Source organism: Clupea harengus, chromosome 11 (genome assembly GCF_900700415.2).
Source record: "Clupea harengus chromosome 11, Ch_v2.0.2, whole genome shotgun sequence".
Taxonomy (NCBI): domain Eukaryota; kingdom Metazoa; phylum Chordata; class Actinopteri; order Clupeiformes; family Clupeidae; genus Clupea; species Clupea harengus.
This window is the reverse complement of record NC_045162.1, coordinates 8,001,550-8,020,648: the sequence shown is the minus strand read 5'-3', so window position 1 is coordinate 8,020,648 and position 19,099 is coordinate 8,001,550. Positions and strand designations below refer to the sequence as shown.

Sequence of the window (19,099 nt, the reverse complement as noted above, 5' to 3'; positions counted from 1 at the left end):
TAATGCTGGCCAGAGGCCCTGAAAGAATGTCTGAAAACGGCAGCTGCTCGCCACTCCAGGCAGACCCTCCAGATTGTTCTCCCCGGATAAAGAATTTCAGCTGCCGGAACCCTATTGACTAAAGAGGGGGCAGGGAGGGATATGGTTCTCTGTTTCCCGCCCCAGCCCAATTTAAGCACTGATTCTGCATATGCATACCACGCTTCAGTCACAGGGGGAGTTCGTTCTTCTCTGTGCGGTGGCAGTGTGGAATATGCATTGTGAGTCTGTTCTTTTCCCTGTTTCTCGCTCCTCTCCTCGCACCCCACCTTCTTTTATCTACCCCACCCTGCCTAGCCTCATAAAGGCATTGTGAGTGAGAGGCCAGGCCCTGAGCTACTTTAATAATCACTTAGTCATGGAGTGGTAGGACAAGGTGCTAGTGTATGGCACTCGGGGTGTCTCTTTTGAAGGACTCCATTGTGAGGTACAAGTGTATTGTGATAACCACATGGGTTTATCGAAAGCTTGTAATGTTTGAGTTTTTGTGGAAAAACCCCAACAACTTTGGAACATGTATGCTATGCAGTAGGCCTACTCCATATCTGTCGTCTTCAACCAATAAATACTGCCTGAGAACAAAGTACTACTATTTTATTTAGCTCCTTCACAATATTTCTGTGACCATGTAACCAAACATATTTTAATATCTTTTAATACTGCTTGGTTTCCTAACTATGTTATGGATTACTGAACACGTTGTTTCACTACACACTTCAGCAGTTCATTTATTTCCTATCTTTCCAGCCCAGCCAACAGTGTTGGGAGTAAGATGTTAACCCAACCTCCGTAAAAAAATTGAACGTTGTTACTGGCGAAGCACGTGGTAGTGACATTCACACAAACCAATGAAAAGTTATACTGTACAATTGCACTTGCCAATCACGTGCAGTTTTAAAATGCAGCTGCAACCCGCCCATGTGCTTTAACCAGTTTCAGTCGTAAGCTACCATCTGTCATCTATAGTGAGGTATGGACACAGCCTACTATCCGAGGAAATTCTGTTATTGTTTTCTACTGTAGGTCGGGTAGAGATCTTACTCTACTAGAACACTTACAATTTTGATCTACTGTTAATCTGTGAAGTTCTACATTTTACTTATACTTGCTTTGCAATTAGCCTATAACCTAGCTGCGTAACAAAATGAAAGGAAACAAGCGTCGAAGTTAACCATTAACAGTTATTTCTCACGGATTAGACGGTCATACTCAAGAGAAAAGTTAATACTAATACGTTATTATGTCAGCGGCATCGGACACAAACTGTCACTTTCAACAACAAAGACTGAGGCTTGGGAGCGCTGGTTCCCCCAGTTTACCCAACAATAGCAGCAGCCGGCTCCAGCCCATTCGTGCCATCGTTCCCTATCAGCTTTTGCGCGGTGGTCAGCAAAGTCCACCGCGGTCTTCCTCTGTCTGCGCCGGGAGCGGTAACAACGCCGGGGCAACACTGTGCCTCAGCTCGAGCCCACCGTGTCAGATACAGCTGCTTTCAAGTCATGGAGGAAACGCCGCGGTGGATCACAGGCTGCCTGCGATGCAGAGACTTTCTCCCGAAAGCAGGAGCTCGCCTGAAAGACCTTTAAACTCAACCTACAGAGGTAACTGGAGAGTCTTTTGTATTAAGGTCAAGCCTTTGCTTGATGCTGTCATGTTTTATCAGAGAAGTTAAACATGTTTGTAATTTTATGTTAAGAGTATTTTTCCACTTTCTCAGGCCTACTCTGAATAATATACTTGTATCAGATCAGACATCTAGGAATTACAGGTATACTGCTATTATCTGGTGTTTATTTACCAATGTATCTTTATGTACCAATCACGATCTGCAGCATATCTGTTAATGTGACACAACAAAGGTTTACACTGTACCTTAAAGATGGTTCTATAATCTCTAGTGTAGATAAGAGTAAACTAGGCTATGTTCAATGATGTAATAAAAAGTGTTGTGTTTTATGTGCTGTAGGCAGCACATGTCTAATCCCACTAAACTGTCTAACATGAATTAGGTGCTTAAATGTATGGCCTTAGTACCTGACCACAGCATGCCTATTTCGTCGGCCAGGTTGAAACATGCTCCAAAATCAGGTGTGTGATAACATTATTTTTGTCTGCAGAAATCACATTTTATTGTCGTCAGGTTCCTTAGGGGGAAAGAAGATAGCTATCTGAGTTATATGATCACATGCCTCCAGTGAAAATCCTCTTGAACATCAGTGAACCTTAATGGAATCCATCCTTGCCTTTCAAAATGGTGGCCAGGGTTGTCATTCGTCACTCCATTGTGGAGACTGAAGTTTTTGGGGAAACGGAAATCTGACCACTGTGTGGCATTCATTTTGGGGTTACTCAGAAGCCATGACCATGAAACTACCATGAGTCACTCTGAGTGCTCTCCTGATAGCTTCTTCTTCCTAAACCCAAACAAACTCAAGAGGGCTTGAGGAGCCTTGGACTTCTGAAGAGATGAGGAGGCGGATGCTATTGGGGGATATTTTTTTGTTGTTAAAAAGTAAATTATCTACTCAAAGAGATGTTTTTGCGTATAGTGAAACAAGGTCTAAATAGACCCATGTTAACAGAGTCCATCTTGTGTTTTGAAACATACTTCTGTTTCATGTGGTGGTACACACTGTATTCCATAACTGTTCCAACGCACATGTCGTTTAAGTGCTTATGAGATCATAATTGACACTTAATGCACACGACTGACTATCCCAGAAATACATGCAAGGAACTTCCTTGGCATTCTAAGCATTCCAACCGATTGATTCTGGCCTTTAGGGCCATTTGTGATGACATCACCAGGACAGGGAGCTTCACTTTGCCAAAGATCGAGATGGAACATTTTTTGTTGTTTTAAAGTTTCCCCTCCAGGTCATTCAGTAAAACCAACCGATTTGTTTACATTTTCCCACTCCTTTTCCCACGAACTGTTGTCCTACCGAGCTTAATGTTTAATAAGGACAAACTGATTGCCTGATAGGTCAAATTCCTCTGCACGATGTGTATCACAGCCTATTATGGCTTGGCCTTGTCAGAAGATTGACTAAGAGTAACTGTATTATGGACCATTCGTTCAAGCCACATACACACATAAATATGCTCATAACACATAATAGCTTTACCACTGAGCCTGTGTGAAAGCGCTTGTGGTCTGCCTCTAACCTAACTTATCTATGCACTATGTTTAAAGGATATTGTAAATGATGTATTAAATTATAATGTACTGTAGCGAATGGAGCCGGAGATAGGCTTCTCTTTGATTTTCTTCTCATTTAGGGTAGAATCACTAGGGAGGTCTAGTCTTTACATGACACATTAGGTATGGGTGGCCAAGCATCCTACCAGACAGGAAATTGCACACAGTCAATTAAACATATCACATTGACTCAAAAGGATAATAGATATACACGCTAACATTAACAGAAAAAACAAGTACATACTAAAATGGAACACTAGACGCCAAATTAAACATTAACATTCTCACAGGCATGTATGCTCAGCATTATGGGGCCAACTTTTGTACACACAACATTAGCAGAAGCTGTGGTGCACCGCTTGACTGGTCACCTTCACTTGCAGCCTCAACTGTCCCCTCATCTGCGCCCACTCCCATGTGACAGCAGCAATGCGGAGCTTGTTGGCTGTCCAGCCTTGCAGTCTTGGTTCTTCAGACCCAGGTGTAGCATTCAGGGTCGGACTAGGGAGATGGTGGACCCCGTTTCCACCAGGGCTCGACAGACGATGCCTTCTAGGTTACAGTCAACAGAAAGTCCATGGGCTCGGCCCAGCCCCATCCTTGGCTGAGGTACTTGGTCGCAAGGCGCTGGTGCTTGGAAATGGCATGCGACGGTGCCCTGGTTCTCTGCATCAGACTGCCCTGCTGCCCTCAGGGGTTATTTGCCCTCCAAGGCGAGCATGACCTGGACCCTTTTCTCTATAACCAACCAGGCGTTAAAGCTTGTTGCCAGCTGGACTTGCGTGAGGTAGGTCTTAAGCAGGCCTTCTCCACTGCAGCAGGGCAGCTTCGGTGTTCCTTGGCGTGGCATCTCCATCGCCGTGGCAGTTGTCCTCAGCTGGCCGGCAGCTGGCCGGCAGCTGGGGTGGGGGCTGGTGCTGGAGCTCCTTGCGCGGCGGCTTCCTCCATCCGTTGCTAGCGCTCTGGACTGGCTGGTCCGGGTCGGCTGCAGTGGCTTTCGCAGTTCCCGGAGCGTTAGCAGCATCTAGTTGCTCCCTTGTCCTCCCGGGTGGGCCGCACTGGCTCCATCGGCTGCTACTACCCCAGGTCTAGCCCCGTTAGGGCTCTTCGAATATTGCTCTTCGGCCATGCCCCCTCCCGCTGCATGTGGGTGATTAGATCCTCGATGTCTTCCAGCATGGTCATCTTCGGATCCCGCTTCTGACACCAATGCAGCGAAGGGAGCAACTACACACGAACTACACACACACACACACACACACACACACACACAGACACACACACACACACAACAGAAGCGCACAACCCCTTGCCTGTTACAGTACATTACATTGTGGCACTACATTAAAAATGAAATCACATCAATCAGAGACCTTTTATTTAGGAGTTTGGAGCAGCAGCCAGAGTTAGCATGGTTACCTCTGAAGTTTAGTTTGACAGATGTCAAGTGCATGCTGATTCTGCTTATGAGGCAGATGTTGGATTGACTTTGGAGTGTGGGAATGTTTTTTTTTGTCGGTTTTTTTTCCCTTCAAAAAGGGCAATCCATGTGTCTCATTGGTGGAGTCATGTACCGTTTGAGCAACGGTTGGAATGGACAAGTTTTCACAGGTGTGTGTGTGTGTGTGTGTGTGTGTGTGTGTGTGTGTGTGTGTGTGTGTGTGTGTGTGTGTGTGTGTGTATTGCCATCACCAGTAATCCTGTCTCATCCTGCTTATCTGTTTGCTTATCTATGTGCTCTTCTCATCGTGTCGGTGTGGTCATATCCTTATCATATCCAAGTTTTAATAGAAACATAAATAAGACAGATGATCAGGGCAAGGTTTACGCAAATACTCTCACTGAAGCCAAGCTGTGCACAAAAGGATTTCTGAGAGACTAGACAGTCCCTCCAGGATTTTGTGAGTTTGCGTTTCCCAAATTCAAGCAAAGTTAAGGATAGATTTTAAATGAACTCAGTTACTTTTGGCTGCAACAACCAACAAACCCTTGCAAGATCCTGGTGGGACTGACTAAAAGCTATTATCACAGGCAAGTGATTGGTCTTGCGTGGAGCCCCTGTGTGATGGTAATCTCCCCTCACCTGGCGGATGTCTGGCGGCCATCTTCCTGCCTCCCTCTCTCGCACACACGCACAGCTGAACGTCAGATGCTGCTGGTGTGTATTTGCATTTGAAACAGTCCGGTCCCCCACAAAAGGCCTCTCTGCAGCTGCCTGCATGGCAATCTGCAAGTGAATGCTGCTCTTAAGAAGGGCCTATTCAGAGATGTGTGTATACAGGACAGGCAGTCTCTTGTGTAGGGCTGGGGTGTGTGTGTGTCTGTGTGTGTGTGTCTGTCTGTGTGTGTCTGTGTGTGTCTGTGTGTGTCTGTGTGTCTGTGTGTCTGTGTGTCTGTGCGTCTGTGTGTGTGTGTGTGTGTGTTGTATTGTATATGTTTATGGTATGTATATATGTACATGCTTTTCATGCATTACACTGTGATCATCAGTGCAAGTCCTCCTCACTCACTATGCCTCAGCAGCATACAAATTTCCCACAATGTTAAAACTGAGTGGTGTTTTATTTTTGCGTCGGGTGAGTCTGCAGTATTGCACTGCTGCTCTTTGTGGTCCTGTGAATGTATGTGACTGCTGGTTGGTGGTTGATGTGTGTTTGCTGCGCCTGGGTGTGTGTGTTGACATCATGTGTCGACAAGGCAGTTTCTTTGTGTTTCGTTTCCTCAACCACATCTCGAGCAGTGCTTGAGCACCCTACCTCAACTCACCCACCCCAACCCAGGCAACCCACATGAATTATAAACATGCTTCAGTGCACACACACACTGACTTACATACTCTCTGTCTCCTGACTGTATGTTGTTGTTCAGAAGCCCTCGATCACTCGAGGTCAACTTCAGTGTTGTCACTTACAGAGCACATATTTACCTTAACAGAGGTAGGTACATGTTTGATTAGGGTGTTAGACCAGTAGTCATTGCATTGGCTCTCCCTTGTTTTCTGTGGAGGAAAGTGGATGGAAGCACGATAGGCTGGATGGAAATAATAAGCAGGGTTTAAAAAACATTCAAAGACTGAGAATTTCTCCATCTAGATCTGCACAGTTCTGTGTGACCGCAGTTGCCTCATATCACCCATTACACAAGAGTGTAAGTGTGAAGATTCAGTGTGAAAAAACACACAAACACATTTACAAAATGAGTATGCACTCCTAAACACACAACCCCCCCCCCCCCCCCCCCCACACACACACACACACACACACACAAAACACAAAACACAAACAGGTCAACAAAAACATCAATAAAGGCTAGCATTAGGCATGGCCAGCCGTGCCTACTTTGAGGGCCTTCTCCCTGAGAGTGTTTCCCAAATGTACAAATGCATGTCTGTGTGCTGGCCCTGGCACATGACACCTCTCACCCAGGGCTTATTACTGGGCTAGTGGTGAGCAACCAGATCATGCTGTGTGTGCAGACAGACTCGTGTTGTGTATGTGTGTGTGTGTCTGTGTGTGTGTGTCTGTGTGTGCAGACAGACTCTGGAGCCAGGGATCCACCAGTCAACACTACAGGGCCTGTTTGACAAGGGTGTTCTCCATGTTTGACTGATGCTATCTCTCAATCTCTCCACTGCTCCTCCTTCCTCCTCTGTGCTCAGTCCCTCTCTCTCTCTCTCTCTCTCTCTTTCTCTTTCTCTCTCTCTCTCTCTTTCTCTCCTTCTCTCCATTGTTGCCCTAGAGATGCTTCCTGTTTTATCAACATCACTCAAAGACAACAGCATTCATGTAGGGCTGGTTTGCCCTTTGCCACCATAAACATTGACCTGACTGCTGTACAGAACTGTTTTCAGCATATGCAATCTTTCATTTTAGAGGTGTTCATGGGTTATGGAAATAGAAGTTGGATATATAAGTGGATTGCACTTGCTGTTGTTGGTTACATGAGTTATATGAGAAATCTTCAAATAGTTTTATCCTATCATTCAGTTTCCATTTCTTAGCCTTCATGAAACCCCATTACTGATACCCCCCGATCTGTCCCTGTGCATTTTGGCCGAGTGACCTCACACCGATCTCCACTCTTCCCACAGCTGAGAGGCCCGTGCCACAGCCGGTCCGCAGCTCTACTGCCATCCGCCGCACATCTTCCCTGGACACTGTCACCATCACCGTCACCGGGCCCTACCTCACGGGTCAGTGGCCTCGCGACCTGCACACTCCTGACCCGTCTTGGACCAGAGACAAGGCCACACAGGTGAGGGGACTCCCAGCTCAAAAGTGTGTGTGTGTGTGTGTGTGTGTGTGTGTGTGTGTGTGTGTGTGTGAGAGAGTGTCTTGTATGTGTGATGTGTGTGTGTGTCAGATGTAGAGTTTGCTGTCTGATCTAATCTATGCACGCTGAGAATGACCCTTTGACCTGAGGCTGTCCCTTTGCTTGTGACTTAGGTCATGAGAAGTGTCAGGTCCGGAAGGCATTTCCCTGCAGACTATCTTCAATTCAGTTCAGTTCAGTTTTATTGAACTTAACACTTGCTGTAATCTACAGTAGCTTCTCAAACCGAATGAACAGATTCTTCTGGAAGGTGTGATTAGTTCAATCAGACGTGCTACATTAGGGTTGGAATTAAACTTTATAGCCTCAGTTTTTATTCTGATCAGCAACCCTCAGCTCTGTGTGAGACATATCCACAGTTGTGATCAGCTTTGTGTGAGACATATCCATAGTTGTGATCAGCTTTGTGTGAGACATATCCACAGTTGTGATCAGCTTTGTGTGAGACATATCCACAGTTGTGATCAGCTACAATAAGAGGCTCTGTGACCGGAGTCAGAGGAAGTCTATCAATTGTTTCAGAGAAGGAAACACACAAGTTGAGGCACAACTACTCAATGAAGAGGAAAGTGTTTATTATTCTCATTCTTTTTTTCGGGTGTTCCAAATCACTGTTGCTGTGAACTCGAGCGCTTCCCACAGTAGAGGAAATGTATCCCCATGTTGTCAGTGTGCATTTGCTCCGAACAGCTCTTCAAATGAATGGGCTGGTTGTAAAGAGGGTTCAAGAAAAGGACGAAGTTCTGGGTCGCCAGTTTTACAACTGAATGACATAAAATGAGAGCGGGGCCATTCTTTCTGCTGATTATCTCTAGCGTGTAGAAGTGGTTTCTCTTTCTGAGGGTTGAGTACACACACAAACACACACACATTCACACACACACACACACATTCACACACATACACACACACACTCACACACACACACACACATTCACTCACACACACACACTTACCCACATTCACACACACACACACACACACATGCTCTTCGAGGAAATAGCTTTGGGTTTCCCTCTTCCTTGTATAGTCTATAGGCTATGTAGAATTGTTTGGCCCCTTTCTCAGAGAGCGGTATACAGTGAGCTGTTAGCCGAAGCAGAAACCCTAACCATGTCTATGAGAACAAGCCAGCTGCATGGGCGGACAGAGTGGGGAAAGGATAGAAAGGAAAACTACGAAGAATGAAGAACAGTGAGAATGTGAGAGAAGAAACGCCAACAGCAGAGGGCCAGCCTGGAGAGCTAAAGGAGTGGAGAAGAAAAGAGAGAGAGAGAGAGGGAGAGGGAGAAAGCCAGAGAAAGAGAAGAGAGAGAGAGAGCCAGAGAAAGAGAGACAGAAAGCCAGAGAAAGAGATTGAAGGCATGAAAAAGTCTTCCCTTTGTCACTGTAAGTGAATTCTCTCCCTGGAGGTGCAGTGGTTTGCACCTGTCCTAGTGTGTGTGTGTGTTTGTGTGCCTGCGTGCGTGCGTGTGTGTGTGTGTGTGTTCTGCTCTGTACGCACCCTGGGCCATGGGGGGAAGCGTGCAGCTCGCTGCCTCACCACCTGGCTCTCTCCTGCTGCCCATTGTGTGATAGTGCTGAGTGGCCCGCAGCGCTGCCCATACATATGCTAATGGCCAACGGGGGCCTGGGGCCAGCGTGCAGAGGCCCCGGGCCCTGCAGAGAGAGAGACAGAGCGACAGACAGACAGACAGAGCGACAGACAGACAGAGAGACAGACAGAGAGACAGACAGACAGACAGACAGACAGACAGACAGACACTGGCTGAAGAGGGTTATACAGAGAATTTAAAATAGGGGGTAAAAGTTAATGCTTTTTCTGTAATATTGTGGGGGGTAGGAAGGTTTGGTCATGGCAATCTCATCTGGATTTGGGTTTAGGAATACATTTTGAGATCAGAAAAATAGAATATTCGCATTCAGTGTTGAAATATTAGTGTGAAATGTTTTTTGTGTTTGGTGGGGAGGCAGCTATTCCAATTATTCAATCTAAGGGTGCATGTGGGTGCAGTTCTGGCAAGTTCTGTTGCCTCTGTGACCTCAGATGACAGGCTGAACACCTCGAGTGTCATGTGTCTCACCTCACACCCAACACACCGGAGGGCTCAGCCCTGTTCAGCTCCTGTCACCCGCTGATCTGAGATCAGCCATCACCCCATCCATTTGTTTTTCTCCCTGAGCAAGGCGTTTCTGTAGGCCACAGTCGGTGTGGCGCATAGAAAGCACACACACACACACACACACACACACACACACACACACACACACACACACACACAAAACCAGCCCTGAGGATCAAGTTGCAACTCGATCCATGGCTTTTATGAATAAACAAAGCAACTCCAAGGGCACATTGTCAAATATGCACCTAGAAATCCGTTTAGGTGTGGCTTGATATGTTTACTTCCTCGACTCTTACTGGTTTTTAAACATTTGTGTTTATCAAATGTAATGTCAACCTTAGTTAAATATGACTTTTTAAGCAATCATTGAGCTGATGTGGACCACACAATAGACAAGCATGGCAATTTACAGGAATCACAGGCATCATGTTTTTTGCTTTTTTGGTTGATGTTTCAGGTGCCCTAAGTTGAGTGTGACACAGCCCAAGTCATACTGGGAAATGGAGTTTTCTTCTCGTCTCGCTTCAACTCCAACATGCAAAAAATGTAATCTCTACTTCCACTGCGCATGTCAATTTAAAATCTCCTTAAATGTCCTTACTTCCTGTTATCAAAGAGCCATGTTCAAAAGTCAAGACAAAGACTGCACTTTTACTTTCAAAATGATCTGTCCTCGTTCTATTGAAAAGGGTCTCTGTTGCCGTCTGTGTGTGTGTGTGTGTGTGTGTGTGTGTGTGTGTGTGTGTGTGTGTGTGGGTGCCTGTGTGCTCTTAGCCTTTCGTCGCTGGCCCTGCTGCCATGCACCAAACCCACAGGCGAGGCGTAGGAGAGCAGAGCGAGTCGAGAGCAGAGAATACCACATCCTCTATTAAACATGTCGAAGCACAGGGCCTTCATTATCACCAGTAAATACCCCTCTTTTGAATCTCCTCTCTGTGCCTGGAAAAACACCCCGACTTGCTGTCTGACATCCTTTTTGTTTTTAGTTTTCTCCAGCCCCTTGCCTGCCTCTTTCCACATGGAGGAAATCCCAGAGCGGGGTTTGGGCAGTGGGCAGAACCCAGACTGTGTTAGAGCAGAGGACATGACATCCAGAAAACAGAAACTCCTATCTCCCATGTAAAACCAGAAACTCCTATCTCCCTGTCAAACCGTATTAGAAACTCCTATCTCCCTGTAAAACCAGAAACTCCTATCTCCCTGTAAAACCAGAAACTCCTATTTCCATGTAAAACCAGAAACTCCTATCTCCCTGTAAAACCAGAAACTCCTATCTCCCTGTAAAACCAGAAACTCCTATCTCCCTGTCAAACCAGAAACTCCTATCTCCCTGTAAAACCAGAAACTCCTATCTCCCTGTCAAACCGTATTAGAAACTCCTATCTCCCTCTAAAACCGTATTAGAAATTCCTATCTCCCTGTAAAACCGTATTAGAAGTTACATCTTTGGCTGCCATAGATATACAGACATAAATTATCCCAGCCAAAACAAAGAATGAGGATATGTGGGGGGTTTTTTCAGAGTTGAGCCATGTTTGGGGTCACATAAGATATGATTGATGGTTGCCATTTACCAGTTCTTTCATGGTTGCTGATTCTGTTGATTCCACTCCATATCATACTCTATGGAATATCAAATCAGATATCAAATCATTTGGGGACGGCCCCTACAGTATGAGGTTCTACTGCTGAGTCCAGCTCTGTCACATAGGGCACGATTGAGGGTCAAAAATGTTAAACTTTGATGAATCTTTGCCTTTGCTTTAGGTTCTACTGTACACCATAGTGTGTTACATCAAACCAGACGGCTTTATTGTGTGTGTCCCTGCAGCATGAGGGCTTTGTAGCTGCTGGTCAGTTGAGTGTCATGCTTCTGTGCGACCGACTCGTGGATGATGAGACGCCATTCACCAGATTTCCTGTCTGATTTGTGGCGCCTGGTCATGCAAATTCCACCCAGAGTAAAGTTCAGCCCTTTTACCTGATTGCACAGAAATGTGTGAGAAAGATGTGGGCATATTTCTTTATTCTGTGTGTGTGTGTGTGTTTTGTATTGTATTGTATATGTTTATGGTATGTACACAGTGCTTTGTTTTGTGTTGTATGAATGTCTGTGCATTGGTGCATGAAGTGTATCAAGGATTGTTTTCTCTTTTGTATTTGTATTTGTTTTTGTGTGAGTTTACGCTCATACTGGTTGTAGTGGATTTTCATGTTTGTGAGTGGATTGGTTGTTGGTTGTTGTGTTTGCTTTTTTGTGTGAATGTCAAATGTCAATGCCAAAGTTGTTTGTTTTGTTGTATTTGAAAGCATACAAAATATTGTTTATTTGCAACATTTGAACCTTGTATTAGACATAATGTAATTTGTGTATTTATTGTGTGTGTGTGTGTGTTTGTGTGTGTTCTAGACATCCTGGTTGTGGGGAGAAGACAGAGGAGATCTGGCATGTGTGCATCAGCGCTCAGCATCTTGGGGTAGTGCAGATCATCTCAGAGAGGTACACACACACACACACACACACACACACACACACACACCTCTAATCTACCCTTTAAATCACTCCACACCTGTCACACACAACAAACACACACCTCGAAAAAACACTGCCTACACCTCACATACCACAGACAAACACACCTTATGTAACTTACCTTCAGAAGTCTACCACCCTCCACCACACAAATGTGAAGCTGAACTCACAAACTCCATCCACTGCACACATACTGTGCACACATACACACTGACATATACACACACACACACACACACACACACACACACACACACACACTGCCCCTCAAACCTTCTCTCAATACTCCCACGAACCTACCTTACTTACCTCACACAAACCTTACCCAACCCACACACAGATGCTACATCTGTCATCCTTTAAACACCTCAGAGCTACAGCCAACTCCCAGGTACCCCAGGGGACGAGGAGGAGAAGCTGTTGCTCCCAAATGGAACCTTTGGAATGCCTCACCGTAGCTCCCCAACTGCACGGAAAAATGTTCCCGCAAAATGCTCCCCGCTGCCTCATGGCTCTGAGGCAAGGAAGGGCGGTCTGATGTGATCGAGATAGTAGCACAGGGGCCAACGCTGCAGATTTCTAGATGATTCTGAGTGTGATTGTGAGTGTGAGTGTGAGTGTGAGTGTGAGTGTGTGTGTGTGTGTGTGTGTGTGTGTGTGTGTGTGTGTGTGTGTGTGTGTGTGTGTGTGTGTGCACGAACGCTGTACACTTTGGCCTCGCAGGGTTTTGTAGCCCATGTTTCTTTTTTTTTTCTCCCCGTCCTCCCACTTGATCTCGAGTTTCAGTGTCTCCTCGAGCTGCACGCCTGCACTAAATAACCACGCTATTGTTCCCTGTCAGGTCAGTAAACTGACACACACTCACACTCTTTCACACACACACACTCTTTCAGAAACACACACACACACACACACACACACACACTCTTTCAGAAACACACAGACACACAAACACACACGACTCTCAGGATGGGGATATGATAACATGATCTCTTCTTCGTGAAAAAAAAAACAAGATCCAGTGAACAACTTAATTGCGCAAGGTGGCTTTTATCCCGTGTCTGGCTTCTGTTCAAGAGCAGCAAAGTGCAGAGTAGCCCACAGACATTGCATGTTGATTTTCTTTCGCCATGTGGAGCAACAATGCGATATGGTCAGCTGATTGCCTCGCGCTTGCCGAGGTGTAAGGTGCAAACTCGGCCGAAACCTTCCTCCTTCTCCTCTTGTTTGAGGACACCCAGGACAGTCTGTTCATTTCTCCAGAAGGCCACGGAGAGCAAGCTGCTGACGAGATCGTGTGCCGTCCTGGTGAACGCGACGATTCAAGAGCGGGAAGGCAACTCGTTGTATTTATGCCTTACAGCATGTTAAATGTCATTGGGCGTGCGGGCGTGTGTCAGTGATGTTATTAAAATGCATGTTTTCGACTTATGTGGGAGAAGTGTACAAAGACAGGTCAGGCCTGTTTGTGCAGAGGAAGGCAGCTCCGAGAGACGACAGTGTGTCTTGCTTGGTCGTAAAAAAAACATACGGCCAGTATCAGTGTTGACATTAAATTTGCATCTAATTTGGATGGTTTGCACACGGGGTGTACATAGTCACAGAGCATTCCAACGATCACGCAACATCGTCATTTTTGTCGGTTAGAATTCTCAGAGCCGTGCTTGACAGATGACCGATCACTGCCCTGCTCGGCTCAGCTCTGTTCTGTGGGGGATCTTTCCATTGGCCTTAACTGGTCTTTCCATTGGAGTTAACTGATCTTTCCATTGGAGTTAACTGATCTTTCTATTGGAGTTAACTGACTGCAGCCTGCTCTGCTACTGGAATCACACTTTTCATTTCCTCTGTGCCCTCTCTCTCTCAGCAGATCGCTAAGCTCAGGCAACAGCTGAAGAAGCAGGGGGTCAGGCCTTGCCGGGAGAAGGAGAGAGAGAAAGAAAGAGAGAGAGAGAGGGAGAAGGAGCAAGGGCAGGGGCCATCTAACGCAGGCAGCCTGGCACAGGTGAGTTGTCGCACCCACACGTGTACTTATGCAAAGACATGGACACATCGTAGCCTGTCTACAGTACGTCTTCGCACACAACAGGCATTTAGTAGGCACAGGATGCGACTACTTAGCGAACTGGAGTCATACCACACAATGGAGTCTCTCTTTCTCACACACACACACACACACACACACACACACACACACACACACACACACACACACACACACACACCACACTCACACACACAACACAGGGACAGTTGAAGTTCATGTTTGACCCTCATTTGTCACGGAGGCCTCTTAACAAGTCCTGTGAAGCGTGCGGTTTTCTTCCCTGAAGTTTACGCATTCTTTGAAAGCGCTTTGGGGTGTAATTGTGTTAGGAGGCACAGGCATGGAAAGGGATAAGCATTATAAATAGTTTAGTTAATGACAGACAGACAGACACACACGCACGCACACTGGGTGTGAGAGACACACACACACTCACAGACACAGAGACATGTACACACTCACACACACAGACTAGGTTGGAGAGATGAGTCTCAGCCTGTTGCCTTCTAGCCTGTGACTCAGTGTTGGTAAATGAAATCACCGGACAGCACTGTGTGGCTTCAATAATGCCACTTATCTGGAAATATTGTCGTAATAATTCTCTTTTTATTTGTCCTCTAAGAGCTGTAGAGTGGTTTTAGATGGATATTCTGTGCTAGAGGGATATTCTGTGCTGGGGCTATACGTCAGTGACTCTAATGCATGTGTTTGTTGTTGTTGTTGCTCTTTTGGTTTGTCTCAGACAAAGGCACCAGCTCCTTCTACTGCCTTGAAGTCCCTGGCATGCAGAGCACCTAGTTACACAGAGGGCATCAACCATGAGCTGGAGAACGTCTTCATCAATGACGAGTGGGAAAGGGACGACTTGAAGGTACTTTGCCGTCTGCCTCTTTATCTGTCTCCAGCACTTTCTGCTGGTGCTCTCTGTGTCACTCTCCCTGAAATATTCTCTCCAGAGCCTATATACTCACTGATTTAGGTTGTACAATCTGATATGCACAGACACAGTACACACTGCTCAGTAACACACACACACACACACACACACACACACACACACACACACACACACACACACACACACACACACATGAAAACACCCTGTATCTAGACTGTCCACCCGACCGTAAACTGACACTCTTGTCTTCCCATCATCTTCTGCCATCCCCCCACCCCCCTGTCCCCTCCGCCCCCCTCCCCGCCTCTGTCCTGCCCCCGCCGCCCCCCTCTGCGCCCCTGTCCTACCTTCACCAGCTGTTGGAGGTTCAAGATGGGCGAAGGGCCCCTTTCCCCCTGCATTGCCATGACAGCGGCACCAGCAGCCGCGGCAGCAGACGGAGCGCAGACGCCCAGGCCGCCCCCAGCTGCTGCTCCAGCCCGAGGTGCCGCCACACCCCTTCGCCCTCCCCCACCGGGCCCCTCGACTCCCAGACCAGCAGCCCGTGGCTCCTGGAGGACCAGGACAAAGGTATTGTCACATTCAGCCCATTCAGCTGCCTTCTGCGCTCCCGTAAGCACCGCCACGTTCCTCAAGACAAGACAAGGAATGTAATGATGCATCAGGGTCAGACTGAGTAGACGTTGATGTATGGGGTCAAAATGTATCTTCTTGACAGTCGTTTTTTGCAAAGAAAACAAAAGCTTCCAACTTGCCAGTAAAGTTCAGGATTCACACACCATTTCATGTATTCTTGAATTGGCTGTTAGGACTTGTGGATCACATAAAAAAAAAAAAAAGGTTTCAACATTAGTGGAAGTGGTGTCTACATCTGGATGCATTTTACATGGCTGCAATCCTTGTGACAGGAGCTTCAGAATGCTCAACATACTTCTGCACACTTCAACTTTGCCTTTTTATAGGGCGCTCAATTCAGTAGATGCTTTCAATGAGTGTTTATTTTAATAAATCATATTCCTCAGGTTGGTTTGGCTTGGTTTGGTTTCTCCTAACACAACATAAACACTAACACATTGCGCAAATACTTTTGGGTTCCCTTGTCTTTAATGCTTTTCATGATGTGACTTGATCTCACAAAGTAGTGTGTACCAACCCGAGGCAAACATCTACAACTTCCTCATGGCAAATAGTTCCAGTTCTTTTCTCTCTTGTGGTGCATCAAATAGAAATGTACAGTCCAGTGCGATAAAGCAGAGCAAAGAAAACATTCCTTATCAGCGGGGTTGCAGATCGACCTGACGATTCAGAGGAGCGTTTTTCACTCCAGCATGCATAAGATGTTTGAGATAGAGTTCTGCTCGACTTCGAAACGATCAGATAGTATTGCATTCTTATGTTGGAGAGAGAAGCAGCAAATTGTTAGGCTTCTGCAGACCACAGCATACCTCGTGCTAACATGCCGCGCTTCTGTTTTTTTATTTCCACTAACAGATAGCGGGAGTGGCTCACCTCTGCCCAAATATGCGACCTCTCCTAAGCCTAACAACAGCTTCATGTTCAAACGCGAGCCTCCCGAGGGGTGCGAGAAGGTCAAGGTGTTTGAGGAGACGATGTAAGTCATTCCCCTTCTGTGCCTCCTGTCTCGAGCTGCTTCATTTTTAGCATACTCCTGAACCACAGTATCTCTCTTTCTCACACATACACACACATACACACACACACACACACACACACACACACATACACACACACACACCATTGAGACAGAACTGTAAATACTTCATGTCTTCGTGTCAAAACAAAAGACTGGAAAATGATTTAATACCTGTAGTGGGTGAGAGGCGAGTTAGTTACAGAACGTTGTGTGGTAGTTCTAAAGGGGGGGGGGTACTATTATGTAAATAACATGCATGTAAATATTTGAACCCCCCCCCAGAAAAAAATAGGCGTACATATATGAATTAATGAAAGGATAACAGAAAGTCTTGCCTCTCAGTTGGGAATACTGTGCACCATTTCCTTTTTGATGATTTGACTCTCCCACTGTCCTCTTTGCAGATCCAGTGGCTTCCCTCTCTTCTCCTGCCCTGATAAAAACAAGGTGAACTTCATCCCCACCGGCTCGGCCTTCTGCCCCGTGAAGATGCCCTGCTCGGCTCTCCGGTCCTCCAGGCTAGGAGCAGTAGGTCCCCACACAGCCGACCACGTCTCGGGCTCCACCTCCTCCTCCTCCTCCTCCTCAGGAGACAGAGCACTTCCATCGGGCCCCGGGACTCGCTAACACATTACTCCTCACACCGAACATTGCCTCATCTTCAGCCCAACATCAGGGTCCAGACTCACCTCCAAGGCCTTCTGTTTCAAACCACCCCCACACGTGGAATTACACACAAGATTTTGATGCAGATCACTTACTGGAATCACTGTCAACACTGTGGATGCCACAATGCTCTCTCTTTGAAGCCTGAACAAGGTTTTCTTAGGAACTCTTGCCATTGCAGGGGCCCTTTAAAAATATAAAAAATAAAAAAATATACCTGCAATTTGAAAAATATAGAACCTCGAAGAGGAATGGGAATAGAGAGAGGCACATGCATTGCTTATCACAAGTTAAAGTAGTTTTCTTCCTGTGTTAAAACTCCAATATGTTGATGTGTGTGTAAGATTTTTGTATGGACATGTCATATAGTGTATTTTTCTAATTTAGAACTCCGTGGCTCTGCAGTACCCAGAATCTATTCTGTACAGATGCATGTGTGTTACTGAGCTTCGGATGCAACGCTAGCAGTGTTGTAGCACGGTATCCTGCTCCATGCTATGACATGTGTCCTCAGGTTCTCTGGAATGGATATCAAAGTGGGTTGGATCCACTGTGTCTGCAAGTTCACTGGAAAATACTCCACTCAGTGCCTTTGCTCCATGGCCTACCATAGTACAATGTCTCTTATAGTTCAGTGTTTGTCCCCATGGAAGTACTTCGAGCCTAACATCTTCAGCTGATCCACAATCCCAACCGCTGCACTCTAGGGTACAGACTCCTGATGTAGCATATGAGTCATAACATGTTTTCAACTTTCAGCATAAGATTGCTATAATATGATTCCAATACTTTGCCAAATGTTTTGACTAAACACAGATTATAGAGTTGAGTTTGATTGTCTAACACATTAGTCATCCAGGAGTAAAATACTTCGTGTGAAGTTGACTCAAAGGATGTACTGTACTAATACAGTAGCACCACTGATGTCTGTATCGTAAAGTTGACGAAAGGATGTTTGTAAGTAAGTAACGAGGCTCATAGTCACTAGATAGAGGGCCAGGTGGATGTCTGGATGCTTGCTAGCATTTGAGTACCCAATATATGCTATTTTATATCGGACCGATGCCACAAAAAAGACTTTGCGGTAAACGGTGAGCTTTTCACTTAAACAAATGACTCTCCCTTAAAGTAACATTACAAAGTTACTCTAAACTAAAATGTAATCTGATAATCAGAGTGCACAGTTATGTTAACCTTAGCTTTGACAATTACTGTATGTGTCACTGAAATAATATGAGAATCAAATAAAGCCAGAGCAGCCAAATCTACCCAATTGGACCAATGCTTTTACTTAATATGGGAAGCATCTGTTTAGGGCTGGGAACATTATTTATTTTTCACCTTTTGCAAGTTTTCAGCTTCTCAAATCTTTGTATGTGTTAATTGTGTGTTATCAGAGATTGCTACAAGTTGCAATGTACCTTTCCACACAGTAGCTGTGGGATCTTTTTTTTAATAAATAAAGGAATGAGCAAAAACAGTTTCCTTTTATGCTATGTCCTCTAAACATTTTATATTGTTGGTTATCTGGTTACCAGGGTACTACTTTAACAAGTTAAGATATATTTTAGGTTATTTTCTTTACAACACTATTACTACTAC

The 19,099-nt window shown here is 45.7% G+C and overlaps 1 protein-coding gene across 2 annotated transcripts; it reads left to right on the top strand.

Moving 5' to 3' along the window:
- The first annotated feature begins 1,109 nt into the window (after nucleotides 1-1,109).
- On the top strand, nucleotides 1,110-18,975 carry LOC105891775 (glucocorticoid-induced transcript 1 protein-like). Of its 2 annotated transcripts, none has more exons than XM_031576142.1 (8): nucleotides 1,110-1,640; nucleotides 7,332-7,495; nucleotides 12,110-12,199; nucleotides 14,103-14,237; nucleotides 15,022-15,150; nucleotides 15,534-15,747; nucleotides 16,669-16,789; nucleotides 17,236-18,975. In XM_031576142.1, the coding sequence occupies exons 1-8, from the start codon at nucleotides 1,280-1,282 to the stop codon at nucleotides 17,456-17,458; spliced, it is 1,437 nt and encodes a 478-aa protein (XP_031432002.1). In that variant the 5' UTR covers nucleotides 1,110-1,279; the 3' UTR covers nucleotides 17,459-18,975. The 2 variants fall into 2 exon arrangements, with proteins under 2 accessions (XP_031432002.1, XP_031432001.1); XM_031576141.1 differs by having other exon boundaries at nucleotides 14,100-14,237.
- Nucleotides 18,976-19,099: the final 124 nt, after the last annotated feature.

Bases quoted from the DNA above. Each gene is read 5' to 3' on its own strand.
- LOC105891775 (XM_031576141.1), top strand. From the start codon at position 1,280: ATGTCAGCGGCATCGGACACAAACTGTCACTTTCAACAACAAAGACTG. The intron at 1,641-7,331 runs GTAACTGGAGAG...CTCTTCCCACAG, and splicing joins TTTAAACTCAACCTACAGAG to CTGAGAGGCCCGTGCCACAG. The intron at 15,151-15,533 runs GTACTTTGCCGT...TACCTTCACCAG, and splicing joins GGGAAAGGGACGACTTGAAG to CTGTTGGAGGTTCAAGATGG.